Raw genomic sequence first — 25,403 nt, forward strand, 5'->3', positions numbered from 1 at the left:
AGACTAGTAGCAGATGCACCAGCCCAGATGTGGCAGCAATACTCCATACATGGGCGAATGGTGGCCTTATAGAGGTACAGGATACTTTCGGGTGTTAGTAGTTTTCTAGCACGGTAGAGAGAGCCTACCTTTCTTGCAGCGGCCCTGGCAATGCCTTCAATGTAATTGTTCCAACTCATGTTTCCTGTGAACGTTAGGCCAAGGAGTTTGAAAGATGGACTCTCAGATAAAGAGTCGTTGGCCATTGCTATGGGTGGTAGAGAGGGTTTCTTGTAATTATTGAATGAAACTAGTTTAGTCTTGGCAGCATTGAACGCGACCAACCACTTTTGTCCCCATTCCACTACAGATTGGAGGTCTTCCTCTAGTGTTTCTGCCATTTCTTTAGAAATGTGTTCATTCGTCTTCCTGTCGTGTCTGCCATAGAGTGTAGTGTCATCAGCATATATACCCATCTCAGAGGCAATGTTGTCGGGGAGGTCATTTATGAATATCAGGAACAATAGAGGTCCAAGGATAGAACCCTGGGGCACTCGCGCATTTATATCATATTGTTTAGATGTGCGACCGTCGAGGACTACCTGGATTTTTCTCTTGTCTAAGAAGGATTTAATTATGTTAAGTATTCTACCAGTGATACCGTATGATCTGATTTTACTGAGGAGACCCTCATGCCATACCCTGTCAAAAGCCTTAGATATATCTAGAGCTACCGCTCTGCCTTCCCCCGCTTTGTCCAGTGAATGGTATATACGTTCAGAGATCACAGTGAGGATGTCTGCTGTGGAACGGGCTTGTCTAAATCCATATTGTTTGTCAGTCAGTAGTTTAGCATCTGTAAGATGATGGACTAGAGCATGGTTAATTATGGTCTCAAATATTTTGGCAAAAAGTGGGAGGAGGCTAATGGGGCGATAATTTGATGGGTCTGTCCTTTCGCCAGAATTCTTGAATACTGGTACAACAGAAACAGTTTTCCAACAGCCCGGAAAGCAAGCTTCATTAAGACATTTGTTGTAGAGTTTGGAGAGAACTGGAGCTACTTCGGCTGAGCACTTTTTTAATAGCACAGCTGGGATAAGATCGGGTCCACATGCTTTTGAGGTGTCAAGGTTTTTTATGATAGCATGTACCTGAGCAGGGGTGGTTTTCAGATCGTCTAGTGTGGCGTCTGTCCGCATAGGAAAGTCAGGTAGGGGGTGGTTGGAAGGGTCCAGTGTGGAGTTTGAGGCAAACCGACTGGCAAGCATGTTAGCCTTGTCGGTTGCTGAGGAGACAACCTCGTGATTGTTGGTTAGTGGGGGAATTGTTGATTGCCCATTATTTACTACACTGTTGTAGATTTTCCAGAAGTCTCGAGTTCCTAGTTTTTGTGCTTCGATGCGCTTTTTAGTGATTTTCGTAAATTCTCTCTTAGCTGTCGCTATTTCTTTCTTAACGTTATTTCTAGCTTCTATATACTTCAGTCTGTTTGAACTGGACTTATGTCGGTTAAACCTTCGGTATGCATGCTGCTTTTGAGTAATGGCAGTTGCACAAGTCGACGTAAACCATTGGGGAGAGTGGGGCTTACTATAAAATTTCCGCATGGGAACATGCGCTTCGATTGCAGTTTTGAACCAGTAAGGTGTCTCGTTTGCACATTGTTCAGCAGGGAGAGAGAAAATATTTTTCCATGGAGCATCTCTAATTAGTTCCCTGATGGCTTCCCAGTCAGCCTTATTATAATATCTCGTTGTTTTGAGCACTGGCTCTTCAGTTTTGGGTCTAGAGTTTAGGGCGATTTCAACCATTATCACTGCATGATCAGCGTTCCCAAGTGGGCTGTGGGCCTTCGTTATGCAGTCATCGGGAACTGTGGTCAAAAACAGATCTAGAAGTGATGCGTGTTGTTCTTCCTTGTCAGGGAAACGGGTTGGAAACGTAACAATTTGTGATAGGGAGTGAGATATAGCGAAGCTATGGGTTGTGCTGCCCGCTGCATCTGTGTGAGTAGAGAATCCAAGCCAGTTTTTGTGGTGGACATTAAGGTCACTAAACACATGTATTTGTGCGCTAGTGTCGAGGGACAGTGCCGTGTCTATGCTGTCAGATACTTTGTTTATTATGGAGCAGTCCTGAGTCGAGGGAGAGCGGTAGAGAAAATAATAGTAGCTAATACTCTGTTGCACGTTTAGTCTAAAGCACATAAAGGCTTGATCATCTGTTTCTAGGTTTGTTTCTCTAGTCAAGGGAAGGGTATTACGAATGTAAACTCCAAGTCCGTGCATATGTCTGTCAGAGTCCTTACGGCAGAGTGGGAGATATCCAGGCATGTTAAAGTGGTTAGAGGGAATGGAGGAGTGTAGGTTAGTCTCACTTAGTGCTAAGATATCCAGGGTATTTGTTAAGAGAAATGCTTCAACATCAGCTAAGTTAGTTCTAAGCCCACGGATATTTGTGAATGAGAGCCTCAAGGGAGGAGGCAAGTTGAATTTGTTTGTCCCTAATCCTGGTTTAAGCTTATTTTTAGATTGTACTGTCGTCATATTTTATTTGAAGGCTACGATGTTGTATTCAATCAGGAAGCAGGCCAGCGGGACAGTGTTCAACAGGCGGGCACTTATGAGAAAGAAGCTTTGTTGATGGACTCTGCGTTTAGATTTAAGCACAGATAGAGAGTAGGGTAAATCGTACATTTCTATGCTCAAATGTACATTAATGCGTTTTACTAACTTGATTCTGTTTAGTCTTGATATGAATATACACTTAACTCAGATGGTACCGGATAACGCTAGAGAACTATATGTTTTGGTTCCGCTTCCAGCTGATGGCATGCAAGTTATATATTTTAACTTACAAAATCACTATTCTATATTGGGTACAATATAATGGTTTATAGAGTATTGCTTCTATAATAATAAATCTGAATTCTGCATAACTTTTAAATAAACATATATATATATATATATATATATAAGTGAAAGTGTCTGTGTGTTGTATTATGGGGTGGCTCCCAGGTTGGGAAATCGTAATAGTGCGTAGGACTCCCTGGCTGTGGTACATAGCAGTTTTAGTTACGTCGGTCGTCCGTAGGTTCACTTGTTTACTAAGCGGTTGTGATGACAACGAGTTAAGACTAGTGAGTTATCTCACCTTAGACTGGCACTTTTTCCTTATCTTGCCTCTCGTCAATTGTCAAAAATGTCATAACAACGTTGAACCTGAAAACAAAGCGGTTGACGACTTAGAACGATCAGCTGTAACTTAAAAATATGCATTAAAAGACGTAAGCCACAATTGTGTTTGTGTTTGTATAAAATTATATTTTACAATATAGTTACAATTTAAAACAGATCGTCTTTTTTCTTTTGGTGGTTCTGAAGTTCACAGCGATAGTAAGTTTTCTCACAGTGCTCTGAGGAGGGAAAATGACGCTTCAACGATCCGGTCTTCAGCAACACATGCTGTTCCGTGTTTCTTCTCTCTCTGCTCTGCTCTGCTCTGCTGATTCGCCGTTTTTATTGGCATTTTGTCGCTTTGTTTTTTCTATCCACGCGTCCTGTCAATCGGTTGATAGATAATAGAACATGCGTTCTTAAGTCACGTTTTGACCTCAGAAGATCATTCGATTTTGTCTTCAACGGAGCGACACGTGAATTACCCACTCATGCCAATATCTGTAATTCCAGAGCTTACGAGGAATGTCACGTTTCTTTGTTTTGTAAACAAAAAAATCGTCGTCCGATTTCTCTGTTTATGACGTAAGCCCTTTCTCTTTCAACTGGTAGACAATCGATTATTCGATGCCCACTCTTTTAAATCTTTTATTAAAGTTTTTTCTTTTCCGTTATGTATGATGGTTCCAGCCATTCATTACATAACATGTGTGTGTCTGTGTATCTGTGTATCTGTGTATCTGTGTGTCTGTCTGTGTACATTTCCATACGCAATAACTTTGTCAATTTTTAGTCTACAAAATCGAAATTTGATATACAGGTTACTGAGATTTGGGAAAACCGATGTCATCGGTTTTTTGGCCAGAGATTTGGCGATTAATAGGTCAAAATTCAACGATTTGATCTTTGAGATCTCCACCAAACTCCTCAGACAATTTTGGGTCTAAACACTTGAAATTATAGATATAGGTTCCTTGGATATGGATCTAACTTAATAACTTGATTTGAGTCCAAAACAATAAATTTTAAGTGGTCATAATAGGGGTCAAAGTTTTTTTAAAAATTGACCTCTGCCGTCTCTTCCAAATTACTCAGACAATTTTTGGTCTAAATATTTGAAATTTTACATAAAGAGTATTCAGAGATAGGGCAAGCTTTTTCATCAGTTTGGATCGAAAATTTTTAGTTACCAATATATAAATGTATGTGTGTATGTATGTTTGCATGTCTGCCTGAAACTTTCAATAGAGGCGACGGATTTTACCAAGATCAGTATCGTTTTAAAATTCGACCTCTCATACGACAAATATCGAAAAATTGGCTAAAAACATTAATATCTCCCCCTTCAACTAGGCACTTTTCTAGAGGGGGGTCACTTTCTTCGCCGATATTTTTTAAAGTTATCCTCTCCTTTAGATTATCTAGCCTTAATTTTAAAAAATGTCGCTTCCGGTTTGGCAGTGGTCGTAACAGCATAAACGTTAGGTTTTACCCCGTTCTTTTCCTCCTTTGCGGTAAAAGTCAAATATAAACAGGTAAAATTATAGAAGAATAAAAGGCCAATCAAATGAGGTATATTTTTTTTAAACAGTTACATTAGATTTAGCTTAAATTTGCAGTTTTTGAAAAACTTACAAGTGCGGACTTTCTTTTTGCCGCCTGTGTATATGATAATATAATTTCTACGTATTATTAGAAGCAACCATGTGTGTGTGAGTTGATTTCATATAGACTTGAAAAGGGATTAAAGAAGGAAGCCCATTGACATTTTATACAACCTAAGATCACAAGTGCATTGGAAGTTTTGTCATCGCAGAAGCAGAAAGGTTCAGCATATACAATCAACTGTAGATCTATGCTCCCATAAATTTGTTTGTTGTGCATTGGTATTCATATGAAAAACCATTTTTCTATGTATTTAAAAAGAAAATACAATTTTGTTATATATGGGTTGTGAAATTGCATTCACCTGCAAAAGATCTAATTTGCATATTCTTTTAAACATTCATTTTAATTAATTTCCTATTAGATTTTGGTTTTATTATGGGATGATCATCTTTAGTTAACTATTACGTGTAATTATATTCATGCAGATATTCTACATGATTTATACTTGTGTAATATTTGTGTAAAAAGGTTTTAGTAAACACAAACCTCTTTCTATATATATTTATGTATGCGTACATATATTTGTTTAAAAATTTTTGCCCACCAAACTCCTCAGTTAGTTTTGATCAATAGCCATAAAACTTAATATATAGGGTGATCAAACCCATGCGAAACTTTATATTGGGTTTTAGCTGGGGAAAATCGGTGCAAAAGTGTGAAAATTTTAAAAATAGAATGTACCAGATGAAGTTGAACGACGGCATGATGAATATGCATGTGTAACGTAATAGCTATTGGTTCATGTAATTTTTAGCCTTGCAGCAAACATGTATTCATAGATTCGGCGTTAGGAAAAAGTAAATTGTAAGCTAAACGCTTTGGTTTCGATTCTCGGTGGTGGTGCACGAATCATTTTTTTTTTAAACTTTTTAAATCATTGCTATATATTGGGTCCAATATAATAGATTAATAAATACTAAATCTGCATTAATCAATATTTCATATATAAACGTATTTTACGACCGGGCAATGCCTGGCTATCTGCTAGTTCTATTATAAAAATAGGGGCGTGTTTGAAATGAATATTTCTTTTTAGAGCATAATTGAACCATGATACCTGACGTTAACATTTTTAAAGTGAAGCCATTATTTACAGATAATTTTATAAAATCAATACTAGATTCTCTACAATGTAATGTAGACTACAAAATACTGTGAAGTTTCCTACATCACATTGCGAGGAGGGAGTCCCCAACTAGTGCAGGTAATCAATGGCTTTTATTAAAAAATGAGCGATTTTAACAATTTGGTAATAATAGAGATATGGGAGGGTGGGGTATTATTTGATCCTCATTCAATCCCGAACAATGTCTGGTCTCCTTGCTAGCATAATATTCTATAATATCCGTTCAATAAATTTAAGAATTCTTACTTTCTGCACATTATTCAATAATCAAATAACAATATATGAATAGAAATGTTGATATAGAAAGCCTGTTTGACTCGTTAGTCTGTGGTCTCTATCGATTCGTTTTGATACCTCATTGTAATACAACAGTTTCCTTTGCAGCTTCGTTCTAGGAACTGCAGGATTGTCGAACTTTCTACCTGCTGACTAGTTTTCCCTCCTTTTAGACTAAGGCCAATATACGTGTCTTAACTTTGCGATAATCATCTTTCGTTCTTGGTAGCTTCGTACAGCGAGTGGATTCACGCTCTGTCTGTGACGATTTCCATTTTTAGGAAAGTCAATAAGTGTTATATATTAAACATTTTTGAATTATGTTGGTGGGGAGTCTATTAAATTCTTTCATATCTGTGCATAATAAGCATTCACTAAAATAAAACTATTGCATAATCTGAAAGAATGTATATGACGTAAAACTAAGCAACTAAACGAAACCTTTTTGGCGGAACATGTTTGTTCCAAGCACTAAGTGAACTTGTTAGTTGAAAGGAAATCATCACCTTCGATTTTCTTGCACAATCTTTTTTGCTATCAGTCATCGATGAAAAATGGATGTAAATAATGCATATATGCTCCAACGAATAATAGTATTGGCATTCAGAAATGTGATAATGGAAAGTTCCCCGGCTGTGTACACTTAATGCACCCATTATAAGAAATTGTTATTTACAGGATCCCCTCCCCCCGATATGCATAGCGGACAGGGCTTTTATTTTTTGCATCCCATTCAACTGCGCGGTAAAATAAGAGCTTTCCTAATGGCTTAAATGGAAATTACGCGCTTTTCAGATTACGTATATTTTGTTGTCGCACTAAAATTGATTTACAACTGTCAGAAATTTCTAATGACAAATAATTTTCCGAGTGGATAAGGACATTTTTGATGCGAGGTTCTACTGCAAAACAATTTTTTCTTTCCTTAGGAGAAACTACAAATAACTAAAATGGTTTTCCGATAACCCGAAAAGAAAATTTTCGGAAACATATTAACCACAACTAAGCTTTTACTTTGTATCTTCAACCTAATGAGTATGCTTCTATAAATTCATGAGCCCGACGTACTGCGTTTGAGTTGTGTTGGTGTTACTTAATCACTGAAATAAGTAAGATAATAACTTTCTGACACATCACTATTAGAAGCACCGTCACACATCTCTGAGTAACTTTACAGGATGTTGTATGTGGTGCTCATAATGTATATAAAGGCCAGACTTGTCTTATAATATTCTTATCTAGCAGCAATTTAGATAATGAAATATAAAATACATATTTAAAACGTACCTTTCTTACAAATTAGTCAATGTTTTAAATCTAGCTTTCAACTTAAACAAATAAACATACATACGTTATAGAAAACCAATAAATATTCCATTATATATTATTAAACACAAATCGTCTACTTGAAGTTTTCAAACAACGTAGCGTAGTGACCCCTATGCGCTTTACGGAACCATAAAAGCCTATAAAGTACCTTGGATGGTTATGAATGACGTTACTTTTCATATTTATGTGTCAGAAAGCTTATTATCTAGTTTTCCTGTGATTTTTTTAGAAAATTCTTTCTACCGCGATGAAATATTTCGAAATATTAAACATAAATTACTTTTATTGTTGATTAATACCGACATTATCTTATTCCAACGACTATTTCTTTAGATATGATCAGCTCGCTTTCGAAATAACGCACGTGATATTCTCGCTAATTGGTAACAATATTTATATTAATTTTCGACTTGCACTTAATTGATGATCGCCGCGAAAACGATTTTCTCTCCGGATTTTCAGAAAAGCGAATTTGTTCGATTCAGAATGTTGAGATAGGTCGTAGTTCCTAATCTCGGTCCATCTCAATTCCGAAACTATATCTGAACCGGACTCCCCGGCGAACCACTTTATATAGTTAAATAAGATCATTTGGCATTGTTGAGACAAATCTCTCGCGCTCAGTTTTCTCTCGACCAATACTTTATTACTTATGACAATATTCACTTTTGAACTTACAGCTTTTAGACTTTTCTTCAGATATCACCTATCGATTTCCTCATACTTTATTATTATCATTCAACCACGGTAGTGGTTGAATATATGCTTAAGTCCGAAATTGAATGAATCGAGACACATTCAAACCCCCACCACTAATTCCGTTCGCAACCAAATTTCAAACAGGTTATATAGTTGGATAGACCACCTCATTAGCTACATTTTGAAAAAAAAAATTCGAAAATTAGTTTAGTAGAAAAAAAGTTACAACAAAATACGTGGGTTCACAAACAGGAGAGTAAGTACATAAGTGACTAACGCTTTTTTTATTTTGCATAACATTTTTTTGTATATAAATGTTTTTTACTGCGATTTTGCCAATATGACATGTTAGCGTAACGGTTAGAGTACCGGGGATTGGTGGAAAAATTTTAGGTTCAATCCCGTGTATCGTTTTTTTATATTTAAAAAACCGAACTTTAAAAGAGGATTCAGCATACAGTTCCATAGTAAAGGTAATAAATCCCACTTTGGGGGTTCATTTAACTACTTCCCTTTTAACAGTTGCCCTCAGTAGTTCTACTTGAACTGTTCTGTGCCTCACCATATACTCAATCCATCGGATGAGTACTGGTGGCACATTGAATTCTCGTAGCAACTTGAACATACTACAGAAGGGTATGTTGTCAAAAGCTCCAACAATATCTAAAAAGACACCGAGTGCCATCTTCTTTTTTGTTAGTTTACGCTCTATACAGATCACGAATTCATGAACCGCAGTCTCGGTAGAGACCCTGGCTCGGAACTACTGTGATTGAATGATAAATATTTCATAAATGTGTGTTTGAGAGCTATTTTTTTTTTTGATAATCATTAATAAATATTATAAATTTATATATTAATACAATAGCAATGCCTGGAAAAATCATGGATTATATGGAAAAATGCGCGCATGAAAAGTAATATTCTTAAGATTTTATTAAACCTGGAAAAGTAAAGGACAAGAAATTCAACCTGGAAAAGTAAATAACAAGATATTCTAGTAAAGTAAAAAATAAGAATTTTTTAGACTTAAAATATTGCAGCTAAAAAATGAATTAAATGATCCTAATTATGATATAATAAATTTATTAATTTTTATGTAAATTATAAAATTATTAATTCCATCTACTAACAAACTAACTAATGAATTACTTTTATTCAAACAATTTTCACTACATAAATATATGCAAATAATAGGGGGGAAATAAGTTCAATCCAGCGACTGACACCCTTTCTAACTCAACAATAAACAACAACATATGCAAATAATAAATAAAATATTTATCAATATTCAAATTTTATTTTTAGCTGCAATATTTTAAGTCTAAAAAATTCTTATTTTTTACTTTACTAGAATATCTTGTTATTTACTTTTCCAGGTTGAATTTCTTGTTCGTTTACTTTTCCAGGTTTAATAAAATCTTAAGAATATTACTTTTCATGCGCGCATTTTTCCATATAATTTATTATTATTATTATTATTATTATTATTATTATTATTATCATTATTATTATTATTTATTACTATTATTATTATCAGTACTTTATTATTATTATTATTATTATTATTATTATTATTATTATTATTATTATTATCTTATGTGCACATATATTAATTCTATTAATATCTTGCAATTTTATTTATCTAGTTACTTAAAATACCTTTTTATATTCAATGCATTTAATCCTCCTTTTTAAATAAATAAATGCACTTAAGTTGGATGAAACTAAGCATTCTTTCAGAGGACTCATCTTAGTTATTGCAAACAAAGCCCCTTCCCAAACCGCATGAATATTGAACGTGTTAAACTCCATATGACATGCATTCAACGATCGCACGTTATGTGTATATCCATACAATATCCTCCTTTATTATTTCTTATCCCTCTCTTCTTCCCGCACCTCGGTCTTCAAACATTTAACCCATCTCACGCTCTTCTTTTCCACTGTTTCTCTCTCTCTCTCTCTCTCTCTCTCTCTCTCTCTCTCTCTCTCTCTCTCTCTCTCTCTCTCTCTCTGCCCCTTCTTTTATTCCTATCTGTGTCTGGTTTAATATTTTAAACTCGTCCTCGCCCCTTAATTTTAAACTCCCCCTTCGCCCCTTATCACCTTTTAATGCATTTTAAAACTTAATTGGCTCTAATATCTGATTGAAGTCCCTTTTTCCTTTTTCTATGTGTCTTTTGTGCTTTTTCTAAAATCTTTTTTTTTCCTAATCATAATAATTATTTCCGTAAAGTCTGATAAAATTATCATTGTAAGCAGATAAAACGGTAATATATGTGTGTGTGTGTGTGTGCGCGCGTGTGTGTGTGTGTGTGTGTGTGTGTGTGTGTGTGTGTGTGTGTGTGTGTGTGTGTGTGTTACAAGAAAAGGGGACCTTTTCTTGTAAGTAAGAAAAACATTAGATAAGTAAAAATAAGATTAGGTAGTTCGAGATTCGAACCCCGTAAGCAAGGTTCATGAATAGGGTCAGAAATGGAATTTTCGCATTGTTCAGTTTTCACATAAAATAGTTTAGATAATTTGTTTGAAAAACAATTTAATTATTCGATTCTTTTTATGAAAACTGAATTAAAATAAGGTCAGTTAGAAGAACGAACAATGGCAAATTTAAATATGTTGATAAGTTAGGTCGAAAAATAGGTTAGAGAAAATTAATTGTCTGCAAAAGTGGTTTGGAAACGTGCCAAACAAAGTATGTTTAGGTCACGTGAGTTCTTCACGAGGTCCAGCACGTTTTGTACATGCGTATGACGTCATGGCAGAAATTAATTCTCAATATAGGAACTAGAGTCGAAGAAGAGTGAGACTGATGGGTAGACAGAGTTGGAGACAGAGTTGGACAGACGGGAGACAGAGCTAGCATTGGTCAGAAGAGGGTCCCCCTTTGGAAGCGAAGGGGTAGAAGTTTTAATCATGTAGTCGACTTTTAAATTCCTGGATGTCATCATAATTGCAACCGGGCGAATGTAATAAAAGAACACATCATATTTTGTAACTGCGTCTTCATGTTGTGTCATTCTTCAACAATTAAAGGTAATGTGAAGCATCGTTTATATGAACATTGTGTCCACTCATCTTTATTGATGATCATTGTGTATAAACCATCTAAGTAACGTGTCCCCCTCTCGATCTAAGAATGTGTTCCCTTCTCTATCTAAGTAATGACTGTCCCCTCCTTATCTATGTGTGTGTATGCATGCGAAACGGTATCTATCAAACTATTCTGTCAATTTTAGTCTACAAACTTGAAACGATATATAGGGAGTTCGAACCTGTTGAATAAATTCTATTTGTATTATTGAATTAGTTTGGAATTATAATTTTTTTATTTAATTATTTGGACTATTATCCTTATTTTTTTAGCTGTTTTCACAACATTTCGGCCAATTACTCCTTTGGCCTTCGTCAGGTTAACCGCGACGGGATAGGAACGTCGGATCCTTCACCCCAAAGCCGGTCACAGGATTAGTTGACCAAACCGTGGTGAGATGACAGCAGCTATTGAAGGCAGCTATCCCGTCGCAGTTAACCTGACGAAGGCCAGAGGAATAATTGATCGAAACATCGTGAAAACAACGAATAGAAGATGAGGATAATAGTCCAAACAATTAAATAAAATAAAAAAGTTCAATTTGATTTTTAGTTGATATAAATAACTGCTAATGATTAAAATTGAATAATTGTAACTTGGCAGGCGTAAGTCGACTTAATGCGTATCCTTTATGTACAAATATACAGTAATGCGTTTAAATACGTTAACTTTTAAATTATTCATATCCATGTGTCGTTAGATCGCATAGTAGCGAATATCGCTGGAGTGCTAAATGTTTTGGTTTCGATTTTAGCTGGTGACAATTTTATGCTGAAGACAATGGAGGTGGTCTCGACTTTTTAAGTGGTTTTCTCTTACCAACGACATCAATGGTGATCAAATGTTTCTTAAAACTTTAAATAAATCCTATGTTAATGAAATGTATATCATATCTATCTATCTATCTATCTATATATATATATATATATATATATATATAATATATATATATATATATAACAAATATAAAATTTATATCTTATATATAAAATTCTTTATAGAAGGCTATATAAATGGTTTTGTATCTCTACATACCTCTCCTGAGTAATCTAACAGATCAGCATTATTGTAAGATTTAAAATATGTATATTTGATTTTAATGACGCTTTATCAATTCACAGTCTTTATGTATTATTCATTTATAGTTATATTGATATAATTGTTATTTATTTGTTTTTTACTTTATAATTCTGTTGTGTAATTTTTTTATAGGACGTTGCTGGCATCAGTATTGAAATTGTTGATGTAAATGACAATGCTCCTGTGTTTAGTCAGTCTATATACAAAGGTCACATAGACGAGGGACAAGGTGGCGTAAGCAAAAAAAAGCAAGTGCAATTGGTAAGTATAACAATAATCTTATTATAATAGAGAAAGGGTCTATGTTACAAAAATTCTTCACATGCTTCAAAGATATATTTGAAGATTTCGTTATTCTTGTAAATTGGAAAGTATTATCTTTTTCTGGTATTAATATTGATTTTATCTATGTTAAGCAGGGGATGTAACCCATAACTTGTGCTGCCATTAATTTGGGATTTACATGTCAATCCACTGAGGGGAAAGATATGATCAAATCGTTTTTATATACCTGATCAACACTCAGCGCAAACAAAAACACGCATCAATAATGAATTTCCTATAAGTGATATCGTCTCAGGCGAGATTTTATGAAGTAAATTGCCCTTCTTTCATGCAATGGTGCAGATAGTGTTTAGATGAAATCACTTCGTATATGGGATTCAATTATTATTACTTGTAACAACAAAATAGTTATTAATACGTACTGGTATTTAGTTGGACTTCCTGGTGTCAAAATATGATACAATGCTGTTTATTTACTTTAGACGCGGCGTTTATCAGGAATCTGGAACGTGTTAGAAATTAACCACAGTCTCTACAGTATTCTATTTCAAGTTAATAAAACCTTGTCAAGATATACACAATAAAACGGCATTTGTTAAATTTTGTGTAATAGCTTAAGCATTTTAAAAGAAAAGCCAGATAACTGGAATTACAGATCTTTCTCATATAAGTAGGTACGAGCAAACCTGGTGGAATAAAGATTGCGGTACATAGCATTGAAAGCCGATTTATCATAATTATTTTGTAGGTTTTCGACTACTTTTTGCTTGTATTTGAAAGATATAAACCGAAAGTTAATTTCTAAACGGAAAAATATATTTGTACATGTGAAAAAAAATTATAAAAATGTTTTCACGGCGAGCTAACTAATTCAGCTTAATTTTGAAAAATAAATATTAATTTCCTGTGTCTATTTCAAAGTAATTTTTCTGGTCTATTTTTAAGTAAAGTCCAAAGATAATGAATTAAATTTAAAAAAAAAAACATGTTTTGTACAAAAATAGCTTACTTAACTCCAAAGAAACAAAACAACACACTGAAGATGGAGTATACCTCTGAAATATATTTGTGATGAATTTCAAACAAGTAAAATATATATTTATTTTCTTTATATTACATTCTGATTTGGCTTTCAAGCGCACTTGATGCGTATTTTATTTTATTCAAATTAAAACAACGTTTCTATATGAAATCTCATTCTTGACGTTAAAAATAATGTGTTTATTATATTCCGTGATAATAATTAGATAAATTAATAAGATAATAATTAGAAAAAATTTTATTAAAATTAATTACTTTTTTTAATTTTGGTCAAATTTGAAGTAAAGGGAGGGGTCAAAATGTTTATACATTTTGAGTATCGGAATTTATTTTGCACGTACCTATATATAAGATATGTTAATATGCCTGCAGAAATTAACCACAGTCTCTTCAGTATTCTTTCCATGTTAATAAAAAATCGTCAAGATAAATACAATAAAACTGCATTTGTAAAATTTTGTGCAATAATTAAACATTTTTAAAAGGAAAACCTATTAAGTTTTGGACTCAAAACACCAGATGACTGGAATTATATAACTTTTTTATATAATGTATGTTGATATATATATATATATATATATATATATATGTGTGTGTGTGTGTGTGTGTGTATGTATGTATGTGTGTATGTATATATATATATATAACTACTTAATTTACTCATATAAAATTAATATACTTAATATACGAAAGTATAGATTTTTGCGTAAACTTGAAGTATTTACTTCAAAAGTGCTCAATACGTATATAGAGCTAGTTAGTAAGTTATAAAATGTATATGGCGATTAAGCTACAGGCGCATAAGCCTGAAGAATCCTAGAGTGGATGAAACGCGGAATATTTAGTGTAGCTTAATCGCCATATACATTTTATAACTTACTATATATATATATATATATATATATATATATATATATATATATATATATATATATACTGTATTAACAAAACCAAGACTTCAAAAAAGGAATTGATAGCAACAAAAAGTGTATTTAATTGTAAGTTACAATTGTTTCAAGATCGATTGGACAATTTCAAGCAAATATAGTTTCTATTATTTTAAACTGGATCAGAAATATAGATAATGTATAAAGCTTAACAAAGATTAGAAACATTGTTCCATAACCGCGAGCACTTTTTAGGATTTAGTTGTAGTAGTATTGATGGTGAAATAAGTGGCACCGTTTCCAGATCAATAAAACAATTTAACAATAAACTAGCAATTATAAAATATTAAATTAGCAATTAGTGGATTGGAAATTAATTGATATTGTTCTCTTTTAGTATTTACCAAACTTGAAACATCAAACGGCCGTAGTTGTCTCCCTTTAACTGCCATAAGTACTTACGGCGACCTTTGTTTCCCATAATTTTCAACTAATTTTTGGGAAATTAATAATGAGATGGATTATCTCCCTTCATAGCTAGTATTTCCCAATTATCGATAATGACAATAGATTAGAATGAAAGAGAATTATAGAATATTAAATAATAAAAAATAGAATGGGATCCTTAATCTTGAATGATGTATGAGGATTAAATAAATATAAAGTAATATCAGTCTTTATTTCCCTTTTTAATAAAATATTAACCTAAAACTGTTCTAAGTAATAAGATATTTTGCAAACATTGAAACCAGCATAGGGCGAATACGAAACTAACATAACCGTAACGTTTTAGCTAGCTTGTTCAGGCCATATTATAAATATAAAATAACATTAAAAAAAAAATTTTTTTAATTAATTATGTGAAATAAAGAAATATAGAAGTCTAATTTAAGAATTCAACGAATAGTGTTATTAAAAGATATTAAATGGCGACGGGTTTTGTGGTAACTTCTTATGACAGGATTTTAAATAATGATACGAAAATTAGGCGATATATTAATATTTAAATAAGCTCTTGACAAAGATGCGTCCAGGATAAATGTTTTTGCATGCTTCATTTCCTTTAAGGGAAATTTCTTTAAATAATGTTCTATTGTTAAAGTGTTTTTTTTTTTTATTCTAGAAGTCTGAAGAAAGGTTGGTTATGTGAAAATTTTCAAACGCCATAATGCTTGAAATTGTCCAATCGGTCTTGAAACAATTGTAACTTACAATGAAATACACGTTTTGTTGCTATCAATTCATTTTTGAAGTCTTGGTTTTGTTAATACAGTATATTAATACTCAATTATGAAATATGATAATTTTGTAGCTTACAGTTTAAGTCATCTATTTTTGGCTTAAAATTCATTGTTATATGAAAATTTACTGAATTATACGAACCCAGTAAAATTCAGTATGTTACAAGCAAGTATATATATATATATATATATATATATATATATATATATATATATATATATATATATATTCTTGCTTGTAACATATATTGTAAAGTATATATATATATATATATATATATATATATATATATATATACTTGCTTGTAACATACTGAATTTTACTGGGTTCGTATAATTCAGTAAACTTTCATATAACAATGTCACTTCTAAGCTAATAAATTGATCATTATTGATATTTTGGAACAATGTTAAACCTAATGTATATAGAATTAAGCACATGGAAACGCTATATGACTCATACCCACATTAGTCGTGGCTACGATTAGTAATTTCCTCTCGCTTTGGAGTCAGGTTAGAGGGAGGTATTGCATCTCCCTCGAGCTGAACTGGCTTCACAGACCGTCTTCCGTTATCCATGTGGATCATATTGTTCGTAATCATTCGTTTATCATTCTGTAAGTTTAGTCGTTAATTTTGTCGCTCATTCTGCAATCGTTTTAACTAATCGTAATTGTATTTCTTCATCTTGAACCATACTTATTACATGACAGCTTTTTTTTCTTATGAGTCACGACTTATCAAGGCCCGAAGGCCGCTCGGGGATAAAGTTTAATGAAAATATATGGTAGTGTAGTAACCATTAATGGTGTAAGTTGGGTACAATTTGGTTATTTAAGGGGGTGGTTCAACAAGAACTTGAAGGTTACCATACTGTAGTCGGCTGGGAATTATGTCGGTCGGGAAACAGGTAGGCCGGGAAGCAGGTCGGCCGGGAAGTAGGCCAATAGAACTGTGTTTCACAGGCGAGTTGTTCTGGGAAAGAAGCTGTGTTTAGATTTAGGAACAGATTTTTGTTTTGCTTTAAGCATTTGGAGTAAGAGATAACGGTGGCCAAACGGTTATCAACATAGACTGACAATTTGGATTGCCAAGTTCGAGTTCGGTTAGTTCCACATAAACACGTTCACTTAGAATGTTCGCATCCTTTATCTGGTCCCACGTGTAAGTACCCAGTGTCTTTATTGAAAGTTTTCTAACTAGACAGTTATTGGGAAAACCCATGCCAACACTAGAATATTAAAGTAATTAAATATGTCTCGGGTAAGTCTTCAATGGCAATCCTATGTTGAACAAAGTTTTACTTTATTCCAAGAGTTTTCGTTTTCAAGAAGAAAAGATCAGTAAAAAATAAAAGGCAATGCAATATTTGTACAATTCTAAAAGTGATTAAGTAATTATCAATTCAAATGTAATTAGTGAGATTGTCTAAGTGAATACGTTTTAAATAATAAAAAACTAAACTATTTAATGCAATACTTTAATATTGCCATCAACTGACAATCTGGGTGTGCCAACATCATTTTCTTTTAGTATGTCAGCAACCTTTTCGTGGTTCTTCCTGCAAGTACTCGGTGTGTTTCTACGAAATAATTCAAACTAGAAACATCTCAGCGAAATGATTACCAACAATAGATGGTAATTAAGATATAGTCTCCGTGAAAAAATTCAAACTAGAAACATCTCAGCGAAATGATTACCAACAATAGATGGTGATTCAGATAAAATCAATCAATAAAGAATTTTTGGTTTCATCTTTGTTTTTTTATCATTTTAGGAACACAAAATCGAAGCAATAGATGCTGACAAAACACAAGAAAACCGAAACGTCAGATATAATTTAATTGGACCAGGAAACGAAAAGTTCTCTCTTCACCCTGTCACCGGAATTCTTCATGTAAATAACCCTGGCTCGATTGACTGCGAAATTAAATGCGAATATCAACTCAAAGTAAGTCGATCGATAATCTGGATGTCTTTGCATGATACAAGTTGACACTAACACACATTGATTTTCAACAGATATAAAATGTTATTTGATAGCAATATTCTTTACAACTTGATAGCTACGACTGCATTAGCTCATGAACTTTTATGCCATTTCGATTGCTATCATATGTACCCGATTATTTTGCTTGTTACTTGACTGAAAGCAATGTGACAAAACACCTCATAATCACTATGTGCCTGCAAGTGACCCCTGTACATATTTTTATGAGTTGTCCATGTGTATTTACAAATACATTAGCGAAGCAGAACCTACTATTTTTCGTCGGATAGTCTAACGAGTGTGTAGAGCAAGTGTATAGTATCAGTGTGTTGCTCGTAATCACCTGCGAAATGTTTATCGTCTTTTTTACATCTGAAATGTGCTGTTTTAAATCAAAATAATTCCCTTTCGTTTGAAACAGAAGCTGCTAACGAATTTCGCTTTTATGTATCGACTCTCAAGAGCTGAAAACAGCTGTTTCTCTTAACCAATCATAAACCTGATTATATCCTCTGCTGAAATGTCGTACGTATAAAAACCAAAGCCCATCATTGTTCTCACATCATGCTCTTCTAGAAAGAATATTAGCGCGTACAACACATCCTTCAAGGACCTTTTGGAGTTGAAGTCCCTTGACAGGTACGAATTACTAAAGAAAAGAGACAACATATACACACAGATGTACACAGTTCATACACATATTCTGTCAGTGAAGACAAAAGCGCAAATATACACACACATCTACATGTCTATACCATGTACATTTTAATACTCACAGAAGGCTAATAATCAGTCGAAATGAATTCGCGTTAAAAAATAGCAAATGTTTCCTTACAACAAAAGAGAATAATAATAATAATAATAATAAAAATAATAATAATAATAATAATAATAATAATAATAATAATAATAAAAATAATAATAATAATAATAATAATAATAATAATAATAATAATAATAATAATAATAATAATAAAAATAATAATAATAATAATAATAGTAATAATAAAAATAATAATAATAATAATAATAATAATAATAATAAAAATAATAATAATAATAATAATAATAATAATAATAATATATTCAATAAAAAAATAAATACATACATGGCGAGAATCTGTCTTGGCAGCAGGCTGAAAGACAGAAAAAGAAAAAAGAGGCAAAGATGGCGGCTGTTGTCTTTTAAAGCCTCCGGTCACGCGTACATCTCGAGCAGTCCCGTGTGATATATGCAAATTAGGCGCGCCCGAAACATTATAAAAGGCGAGTCGCTGGGAGGAGTGGGAGAAGCGTTTAAGACATGCGAATAGAGAACGTCGACGTGTTTCTCATGTTGTGAACAACGAACTCAACTCGTGACTAGTGAACCTCTGCTTGATGTTTTAACCAAAAAGATTTGTCGATAAGACTTCTGACACAAACTATTTCGGCTTTATTCTAATCATGGCTGTAACACAGTTTTACCTCCGACTCATCCCCGAGTTCAGTGGCGCAGAAACGGACGTTCCAATAGAATGGCTAGAGGAATTAAGAATTAAGGTGATAAGTCATCTCCCTCTCAATACAGACCTATAAGTCTCCTGTGTGTTATGAGTAAGTTGCTGGAATCCATATGAAACAGCGAAATAGTCAACCACCTCAGCAGGAATAACCTTCTTAGTGACACGCAATATGGTTTCCGCTCTGCAAGATCTACCGCAGATGTGCTGACGGTTATATCCCACAGGATTAGTGAATCTCTTGACAAAGGCTTCCTTTCTAGGGTAATTGCTCTCGACATATCAAAGGCCTTCGACAAGGTATGGCATAAGGGTCTACTTCACAAGATTTCCAGCTACGGTATCACTGGAAATGTTTTCTCAATCATTAAATCATTTCTCTCCGATAGGCTCATAAGAGTAGTTGTAGATGGACAAAAATCGGAGGCCTGCAATATAAATGCTGGAGTCCCTCAGGGGTCAATCCTAGGCCCAACTCTCTTCCTGATCTACATCAATGACCTCCCTATACACATACTTAAATCATTCGTTGACATCTATGCTAATGACACGACCATCTACGGCAATACATCAAAGGCTGTAAATGACAAAGTTCTCTCTGGTTCTCTCTCCTCTGATCCCAAGCGCATGGTTCAGTGGGGGATGATGTGTCTGGTTACCTTAAATGCATCAAAAACCAAACTCCTATCCTTACATCATCAACGCTCTGATCCCCATCTGGCATTAATTGTGATGGATGGCTCTCGTCTGGGTGAGGCCCCGTGTTTTGACAAGCTTCTGGGTTTGTCCTTTACTCCTGATCTGAAATGGAACACGTACATCAAGTCTGTTGCCAAGGTCACAGGAAAGATGGTGGGATCCTTCTACCGCTCCAGAAGATATATCACTACTGATGCAATTCTCTATCTATATAAAAGCCAAGTACGTCCAAGGATGGAATACTGTTGCCATATATGGGCAGGAGCTGCTAAAAACAGCCTATCCTGCCTTGACAGAGTACAAAATAGACTTCGTGGCTTAGTGGGGGATGCCCTTTTCTCTACCCTGCAACCTCTCTCCCACAGAAGAGACGTTGCGAGCCTATCCTTGTTTTATCGTTATTTCCATGGCAGGTGCTCGTCTGAACTCCAATCTCTGGTCCCCCCTCGCCAATCTTTCACGAAAAACACCCCTCTAGCTGAATCCACTGTGAAAAATTTCCCCCACTCTATATCTGTGCCTAAATCAAAACGTGGAATCCATGAACAAAGCTTCTTTCTTAGAACTGCACGCCTGTGGAACTCTGTTCCGTCTGCCTGCTTCCCACCGGACTACAACTTGGATGTCTTCAAGTCCAATGTTAACAAATTCCTAATGAACCGCCCCCTTAAGTAAACACTTCATCAAATCTCCACACTAACGTAATGTACTTGCAATAACCCTTATCCCTGAGTGGCTTCCGGGCCTTGATAAGTGGTGATCACTGTGTAAAAAAAAAGTCTCAATAAGCATATAGCCGAGATAGACAACATGAGGCAAGGTAAATTAGAAGGAATACAGGACTATATGCAGAGAATATTACGACTAGCAGAAAGCGTATATAGAGAATAAATGCTGGAAACGTGTTAGTTAAAAAAAACAAATACTACGCTTCTTCATAAAAGACCTCGAAAATAAGGGAGGTAAAAATGGCTGTAATGAGAAATGTAGAATCTTCAAGCGGCTTATGAGAAACCACTAGCAGAAGTAAAATCAGAAGTTGGGCTTCATGCAAGCCATGAATATAAAGACGAACCCATGGGGGGGTTCATTAGACGGCGAATTCAAGTTGAAGTCGTAGGTTCAATTAGTTCCCTAAGATACGAAAATAGGCGAAAGGGGTAGAACCGAATAGAAGGTAGAAGCCCGGTATATAAAACTAGGGAGAAGGAAAGAAGTAGGCAGGTCAGTAGATGTAACTGTTGTGGCGAATAAAGCCACATACAGAAACCCTATTAGCGACGTATTCACGGAAATGGAAACGACCCGTTCGTGCGACGCCCGACAAACGGAACAAGAGGTTAAAGATGCACATAATCGTGAATATGGGCGCAGCAAGTTCCGTTTCAATTAGGATAGAAAATAGTAGAGCTTTAGTGGATACGGGGGCAGAAACTTCTGTAATAAATATCAGTGTTTTCAACGCAGTTCGGCATGGACCTTAATTAAACGAGAGAGAGAGAGAGAGAGAGGGAGATAGAGAGAGAGAGAGACTGATTGGGAAACCGATCGAATAGTAAATAGCATTTCTTCTCATCTTATTAGTTTGTTGATTGACCAAGTTGTTCGTTTGATTATAAATATTGTATTATTGACACACATTTGTTAAAGTCCGACCAAAAAATTATATCGATTATATTTCACAAAAATCCAAATCTCCACAAAATACGAATATCTGTACATATAGTTGCAACCAAATCCACAAACAAACGCAAACAATGGTTCTAGAGTAACTTTCAAAATATTTTTTTTATCTGAAGAAAGTGAAGGCAATGAATTCCAAGTTGAATTTCTATAAGGATTTTTCAACGTGAACATATATTCGTATTTGAAACGACATGTGAAATAAACGCGTAAACAACCTATTGAAAGCAAAAAGAAAGCAATTTTCAAAACAAACGGAGAAATAACGCAACACATCTCGTCAAAATTATGTGTCATTGAATTCTCCTATGCAGAACAAATTGAACCAATCAACATTCATCGGCGCCTATTAAACATTTACAAAGCCAATGCAGTTACTGTCAGCACAATTAAAAGATAGGTTTGTCAATTTCATAATGGCAACAAAGATGTTAGTAACAATGCACACTCACAACGTCCATGCACAGTCACCCCCCCATCGCTAGCAACCCTAACCCACCCACCCCATCGCTAGCAAAAATGGTGAATGGTGGTGAATATGTAAAACAAAAATCTGGAGCATAAAATCTTCACTCTTTTTAATGGTACCATTCCCATCTTCGCGGTTTCTTTTAGTTTTTAATTAAAAAAGTAAGGGGCATTATTTTGGAATTACTCTCAGATTATTCCTTTAGGGATCGAATAATTTATAAATGATAGCATTAATAAGATACTACCCAATAATTTTCTCTACTTTGCAGCTCCGGTTTCTTAATGAATTTTCCCAATGTACTTTGTTTCTTATTTATTGCGGCTTTCAAGTAATATTGTGGGGTCTACGTAAAATGATGTTCCTTTTTCTGTAACGATAATAGATATTAGTGAAGTGTTCATTCCATTGTTTTTTTTGTATTCTTTAAGATAATTGCACGTGATCGGAATGGAAAGGGCCGTGAAGGACGAGCAGACCTCTTAGTTACGATCAACGATATAAATGACAATGCACCCAAATTTGAGGAAGATTATGTCATCAATATTGAACCGTGGACCACAGTCGGCACCAAAATCCAAACAATCAAAGCGACAGATAATGATAAGACTGAAGAAAATAATAGAATTATGTATCTGTTAAGAGCTGGTGGCGTCGGCAAGTTTCAACTGGATTTCGATACAGGTAAATGGTAAAATGTTATCTATCATTGAATTAACACGAAGTAATAAATTATTAACGGAACCGATGTTTTCTTTTTTAAATAAATTGATACCAATGTACAATGATTTCAATCAGCAAATTTCTTAAACAATATGGTTCCTATCAGTAAGTTTCTGCCAACTGCTGATTTTTACCAGACAATTGATGTCACAGTACTCTTAGATCAAGAATCTAATGTAAGGTCACTGCACCAAGCTTTTAATGTCATAATTTGACTATAACAAACTTAATGACATATATTTTATACAGTAAGCTTATAATGTCCTTCTCTTCCTCATAAAGCAAACTTTTCTATAAGATTCTTACAGCAAAATTATAATGTCATATGTTTACAATATCAAACTTCTAATGCCATATAGTAATCTTCATATGTCATATGTTTCCTGCAGTAAGTTTCTAATGTCATATTTCTCTCCAACAACAGGTTTTTAATTTCACGTTTATCACAGCAAGTTTATAATGCTATATGTTTACTATATCAAACTTCTGTCATATTGTATTTATAGAGGGCTTCATATATCATATGGTTCATACAGTAATGTGACACATGGTTCATACAGTTAGAATGACATATGGTTCATGCAGTTAGAATGACATATCCTTAATACAGCTAGAATTACATATGGTTCATACAGTAAACGTCAAATGTCATAGGTTTCCACAACAAGCGTCTTTGATAAGTACATTAAATTTCTACTGCCATATAATTCCTATAACAATATTCATATGTCATATAATTTCTGCAGTAAGCTTCTAATGCCATATGGTACCTATAGAAAGCTTATAATAGATTTTTACTGAAAGCTTCTAATGTAATATAGTTTCTTACAGAAAGCTTTAAGTATCATAGTGTTTCTGTATTTTCAGGTGTCGTAGAGTGTTTACAGCAAACTACTAGTTCAATTTCTACAGCGAAATTATAGCACCATATTTTTATGTAGTAAGCTATTAATGCAATATGTTTCCAATATTAAATTTCTCATGCTATATTCTTCTTACGGCAAGGTTTCAATGTCATTTAATTACCATCAACAAAATTCTTCTACGATATGATCCATATCAGTATTTAGTGTCGCACTGTTTCTATTAAGAATGCGTTGATGATGTACAATTGCGGTCAGCATGTTTCTAATGGAATATGATGCCTAACAATATGATTGCACTGTCATGCAAGTCTGTTTAACAGGTTCCTGCGAATTTTACTAACAATCTTTTAATGTTATATAATTAATAAGCCTGTAATAACGTGGTTGTTCCTAGCAACAAAATTCTAGCACTGTAAACAACGTTCTATAAACTTGTTGCTTAAGAGTGCGTTTAGTAATACATATGATTCCTGCTAAAAAAAATTTCTACTAACAAGATATCCATAACAGCTGGTTCTCTACTAGCAATTATTTGGTAACAGCTACTTTCTGGTTACAAATTTCTATCAGAAAGATTTGGGATTATTCTTAGGAGTAAGTTTCAAGCATCGCATGCTATCCACTAAAATTTATAGAATTTTGTAAAATTCTCCACAAGATTCTCAGTCCTAAAACCTGAAATTATTCCAAGCGAAGAATGTAGCAAAATCACAAAGTCAATACAACAAATATTGTTTAATATTTCCAGAATGAAACTGAAGTATAAAATTTGGAAATCAAACGCGTCCGTAATTTTTATAATTAATCTTATTAATTAATCTTATAATTTATAATAATTTATAATAATCTTATGTTATAATTAATCTTAATAATTGTGGTTGATCTGAACATTAGATGGTAGGTATGGATAAATAGTTCAATAGCATTATCATCTAGTATTCATATAATAAAATTATAATAGTTTCACTTAGTAATCATATAATAAAAGGTATTAATGAGAACGAGCCATTCAATCATAACGCAGTTTAGAGTAACTACCTCTAAACTAGAAAAGTGCTCGCTCAGATAAACACGTAAGAATCCTAATGCATTATGATCAATAATCTATAATTTATTTGCCATGTTTATGATTTGGCATGGTGTTTGGTTATTAGAGTTGTCTTTTTTTTTCAATTTGTTTTCTGTTGTTTAACTGTGACAATAGTAAGTATTTTGGTAAGTTAGTATTTGAGTTTTGTGTGAAACGTTTTATTGCTCGATAAAAATAACTTTAAAGATTACATTTAACGTTTGCTCATGTTGTTTTGATTTGGCATGGAGTGTTCTACTAAATGAAGATTTTCAACAAAGTTCGTCTTCAATTTTCATTGAAAAAAATATCATTGGATGTAAGTATTTCGATAATGGATTTGCTGTGTGTGCTTATTCGAAGAATTGGCCTTTGTTTCGTCTTCTTTCATGCTTCTCTATGCATTTAATACATTCTGTTTACGCTAAAAATGTTCTCTATTCTTAAGCCAAATAGACGTTTTAAGAATTTGATTATTTGTTGTTATTATTTGATTGTTTTATACTGTTAATGCT

The 25,403-nt window shown here is 33.8% G+C and overlaps 1 protein-coding gene across 1 annotated transcript in view; it reads left to right on the top strand.

Annotated features, from left to right (window-relative positions):
• The window catches only part of LOC145277040 (protocadherin Fat 4-like), a 1,076,063-nt gene that overhangs the window by 517,121 nt on the left and 533,539 nt on the right, over positions 1 to 25,403 (top strand). Inside the window, exons 20-22 of the mRNA XM_080128674.1 lie at positions 12,566 to 12,694; positions 17,665 to 17,838; positions 22,662 to 22,914. Coding sequence (XP_079984800.1) covers positions 12,566 to 12,694; positions 17,665 to 17,838; positions 22,662 to 22,914 — 556 coding nt within the window. The remainder of the gene's footprint in view (positions 1 to 12,565; positions 12,695 to 17,664; positions 17,839 to 22,661; positions 22,915 to 25,403) is intronic.

Source organism: Euprymna scolopes, chromosome 5 (genome assembly GCF_053919585.1).
Source record: "Euprymna scolopes isolate OS-2025 chromosome 5, ASM5391958v1, whole genome shotgun sequence".
Taxonomy (NCBI): domain Eukaryota; kingdom Metazoa; phylum Mollusca; class Cephalopoda; order Sepiida; family Sepiolidae; genus Euprymna; species Euprymna scolopes.